This window comes from Pan troglodytes, chromosome 9, assembly GCF_028858775.2.
Source record: "Pan troglodytes isolate AG18354 chromosome 9, NHGRI_mPanTro3-v2.0_pri, whole genome shotgun sequence".
Taxonomy (NCBI): Eukaryota; Metazoa; Chordata; class Mammalia; order Primates; family Hominidae; genus Pan; species Pan troglodytes.
Window position 1 is genome coordinate 53,505,625 of NC_072407.2, and position 4,592 is coordinate 53,510,216.

Sequence of the window (4,592 nt, forward strand, 5' to 3'; positions counted from 1 at the left end):
CAACAACAACAACAAAATTTCTCTAAAGGCCGCATGTATTTCAAGTCTAAAAGAGATAGAAAAACAAAAGAAAGCAATTTCTTTATAGAAGGTTAGGAAAGGGTTGAGGTTTGTTGCGGGAAGTCAGGGACCCCAAACAGAGGAACCAGCTGAAGCTGAAGCAGAAGAACATAAATTGTGAAGATTTCATGGACATTTATTAGTTCCCAAAATTAATACTTTTATAATTTCTTATGCCTGTCTTTACTGCAATCTCTGAACATAAATTGTGAAGAGTTCATGGATATTTATCACTTCCCCAGTCAATACTCTTATAATTTCCTATGCCTGTCTTTACTTTAATCTCTTAATCCCGTCATCTTCATAAGCTGAGGATGTATGTCACCTCAGGACCCTGTGATGATTGCGTTAACTGTACAAATTGTTTGTAAAACATGTGTGTTTGAACAATATGAAATCTGATTGTACAACATGGGTGTTATGAACAATATGAAATCAGGGCACCCTGAAAAAGAACAGAATAACAGTGATTTTCAGGGAACAAGGAAAGATAAACATAAGGTCTGACTGCCTGTGGGGTCAGGCAGAATAAAGCCAAATTTTTCTTCTTGCAGGGAGCCTATAAATGGACGTGGGAGTAGGAGAAATATTGCTGAATTCTTTTCCTGGCAAGGAATATTAATAATTGATAACCCTGGGGAAGGAATGGATTCCCAGGGGTAGTCCTATAGACAACTGCTCTGGGATCGTCTGTCTTATGCGGTTGAGATAAAGGATGAAATATGCCCTGGTCTCCTGCAGTGCCCTCAGGCTTACTAGGGTTGGAAATTCCAGCCTAGTGAATTCTAGTCAGACCAGTTGTCTGCTCCCGAACCCTGTTTCCTGTTAAGATGTTTATCAAGACAATGTGTGCCCAGCAGGACATGGAACCTCATTGGTAATTCTAATTTTGCCCTTGCCTTATGATCTTGCTCTGACCTTTTGGCTTGTGATCTTTTATTGCCCTTTGAAGCATGTGATCTCTGTGACCCTCTCCCTATTCATACACCCCTCCCCTTTTGAAATCCCTAATAAAAACTTGCTGGTTTTGTGGCTTGGGGTCACCATCACAGTCCTACCTATATGTGATGGCACCCCCAGAGGCCCAGCTGTAAAATTTCTCTCTTTGTACTCTTTCTCTTTATTTCTCAGACTGGCTGACACTTAGGGAAAATAGAAAAGAACCTATGTTGAAATATTGGGGGCTGGTTCCCCTGATAGAGGTAGACATGGTAATATCAAATAAGCATGTTGGGAGTTCACTATGTGCCAGAAACTGCATTAAGAACTTTAGAGAGATTAATCTAATTGTCACAATAACACTTTGAGACATGTATACTCTTTGCCTTTTATTTCCCCAGCTTTATTGAGGTATATAGGTGACACCTTAAAAAAGAAAGAAGTTTTGTCATTTGCAGCAAGGTATATGGACCTGGAAGACATTATGCGAAGTGAAATAAGTCAGACACAGATAGACAAATACTGCGTGACCTCACTTATACTTGGAATCTAAAATATCTTTACTTTCATTTTAAAGACAGGCATCAGAGGTTTCTAGAAATCTCATCACTTTTCTCAAGATCGTGCCACTAGCAAGCATAGAAAATAAGATTCAATACTATGTAGCCATAAAAAGGAATGAAATCATGTCCTCTGCAGGAACATGGATGGAGCTGGAAGCCATTATCCTCAGCAAATTAAAGCAGGAACAGAAAACCAAATTGAGAACTGCATGTTCTCAATTATATGTGGGAGCTGAACAATGGGAACACGTGGACACAGGGAGGGGTCAACACTCACTGTGGCCCATCAGGGGAGGGTGGGGAGGGAGAGCGTTAGAGAAAAGAGCTAATGCATGCTGGGCTTAATATCTAGGTGATGAGTTGATAGGTGCAGCAAACCACCATGGCACATGTTTACCTATGTAACAAACCTGCACATCCTGCACACGTACCCCAGAACTTTTAAAAAAATTAAAGAAAGGGCTGGGCGCAGTGGCTCATGTCTGTAATCCCAGCACTTTGGGAGGCTGAGGTGGGCAGATCACAAGGTCAGGAGATCGAGACCATCCTGTGAATGGTGAAACCCCATCTCTACTAAAAAATACAAAACTTTGGCTGGGCACGGTGGCGGACGCCTGTATTCCCAGCTACTCCACAGGCTGAGGCAGAAGGATGGCATGAGCCCGGGAGGCGGAGATTGCAGTGAGCCAAGTTCACGCCACTGCACTCCAGCCTTGGTGGCAGAGCAAGACTCCGCCTCAAAAAAAAAATTAATTAAAGAAAGAAAATAAGATTCAAACTCAGATTGCTCTATCTCCAGAGCCAAACTCCTAACCTCTCTGCTATAGTGTAGCAGCGGTATTGCTGATGTCACACAGAGTGAGGAGAAGAAGTAGAAGCCAGGCCTGGATGCAGAAGAGCCTACTATATATGGCTAAGTGTTAAGTAACATTTTGCCTCATGTTTCTACAACTCAATTAATTATCACACAGTCTCAAATGATGTCAACATGGATTGCTACTTAAAGATCTGGATGATGGATCAAAAATAACTCATTTTAAGCTTTGGTTTAGGCATTTCAAAAATTGGTAATCTTGATTAATTGACTAACCACATCAGTAAACAGAGCTTCCTCATTTCTAAAATAGGAATAATAATCATTCATACCATGTATATTTCATACAGTTGTTTTATAATCAAATTATGCAATTCAAGTGAAAATACTAAATAAACAATAAAAGTCAGTGAAGGCTGGGCACAGTGGCTCATGCCTGTAATCCCAGCACTCTGGAAGGCCTCAGTGGGCAGATCACTTGAGGCCAGGAGTTTGAGACCAGCCTGGCCAACATGGAAAAACTCCATCTCTGCTAATAATGCTTAAGATGGAATACAATTATACATGATACAAAAAAGTAAGGCTTGGTTTGTTTCACTTATAAAAATAAAGTCATTTTTATTTCCTGCTTTACCACTCATTATCCACTTGCAATTTCTTACCATGTAAAGATCTTTCTCATGGCATTTTTTACCTCTTCATTTCTCAGGGTATAAATGAGTGGATTCAACATAGGTGTCAGAATACCATAAAATAATGCCATATTTTTGTCTATAGATAAAATAGAAAATGGAAGCATATAAGTAAATATACAGGGCACAAAGAACAAGGCAAAAACAATGAAGTGGGCTCCACAGGTGGAGAGGGCTTTGCGTCTCCCATCTGCACTGTGGGACCTCAAGGAGTACAGGATGACAATGTAGGAGGCAGCCAGCATGAGGAAGTTCAACAGGCAGATTAAACCACTGTTGGCAACCACCAGCAGACCAACGACATGCATGTTGGTGCAGCCAACTCCCAGCAAAGGGTACAAGTCACAGGCAAAGTGATTGATCACATTGGGCCCACAGAAGGGCAACCAAAGGACCAGGAGGAGCTGAACCAATGAATGCAGGAAACCCCCAAGCCAAGCCACCCCTACCAGCATGGCACAGAGATGCCTGGTCATGATGGTAGTACAGTGCAGGGGCTTAAAGATGGCCACATAGTGGTCATAGGCCATCAGTGTGAGCAGAATGATCTCAACACCTCCCAAAAAATGAGCTCCAAAGAGCTCAGCCATGCAGCCCTCATAAGAAATGGTTCTCCCCTCATACAAGGAGTCAGCAATGAGTTTAGGAGCCATAGAAAAAGAATAAAAGGTGTCAATAAAGGATAGGTTGGCCAGGAAAAAATACACAGGGGAAGCCAGGGTGGGGCTGGAGGTGATAGTGACCACAATGAGCATGTTGCCACAAACTGTGACCACATAGATCAGCAAAAAGACCACAAAGAGAACTCTCTGTACCTCTGAGTTCTGTGAGAGTCCCAGCATGAAAAATTCTGTGATATTGTGTGGTATTTCCATAGATTCCAAGGTCACTGAGAATTCAGATGCAGTATTGCCTATAAAAACAAAGAGAAACATGAGTAATAGAACTAATTGCCTGGGGAAAAACATTGCAAGTTTTCCTTTAATATACCCTTTGTCCCTCTTAACCCTCTTCTGTTCCAAAACTCTTATACAAATTTAATCTTCTGACCACAAAATGTCTGTTAACTTTAGCATCACTGGGCACCACATATCTCAGTTATTAGATGACAATAATAACTTATCTAAATTTGCATTTTTGTGGCTGCTGGGATTGAACATTTAACAGACATTTATTTTCCATTTCAAACTGGAGTAAATCTCTGATCACTTTCAGCATAGATTAGATCGCACTTGAGAATACCATGTAGAGTTAGGACCTCTTGAAATCTCTTGAAATCTCGGTGTGTATGGTCCATACTTCGAATTAAAGCTTTCTTCTTGGAGTTTGCAATGAAGTTGGTTACACTTTTTGTCGGTTTTTCCAATGGTAATACAATTGATATAAAACAAACTAAAGCAGGATTGGAAGAAACTGACTTGGTTGCAGCTAGAGACTTACCAAATTCTCTACTTCTCTACTTTCTCATTTATTGCATCTGCATACTGTGAACAGCATCATGCCTAGGAAGACAACTTAGCTTTC

At 40.9% G+C, this 4,592-nt stretch overlaps 1 protein-coding gene across 1 annotated transcript; it reads right to left on the bottom strand.

Moving 5' to 3' along the window:
* Positions 1-3,004: 3,004 nt before the first annotated feature.
* On the bottom strand, positions 3,005-4,109 carry LOC129136423 (olfactory receptor 4C3-like). The gene has a single exon (XM_054662277.2). It carries the CDS (start codon positions 4,034-4,036, stop codon positions 3,035-3,037), a length of 1,002 nt encoding a protein of 333 aa, XP_054518252.1. The 5' UTR covers positions 4,037-4,109; the 3' UTR covers positions 3,005-3,034.
* Between the last annotated feature and the right edge of the window lie 483 nt (positions 4,110-4,592).

Excerpts from the sequence above, each read along its gene's own strand:
- LOC129136423 (XM_054662277.2), bottom strand. The coding sequence starts at position 4,036 with ATGTTTTTCCCCAGGCAATTAGTTCTATTACTCATGTTTCTCTTTGTT.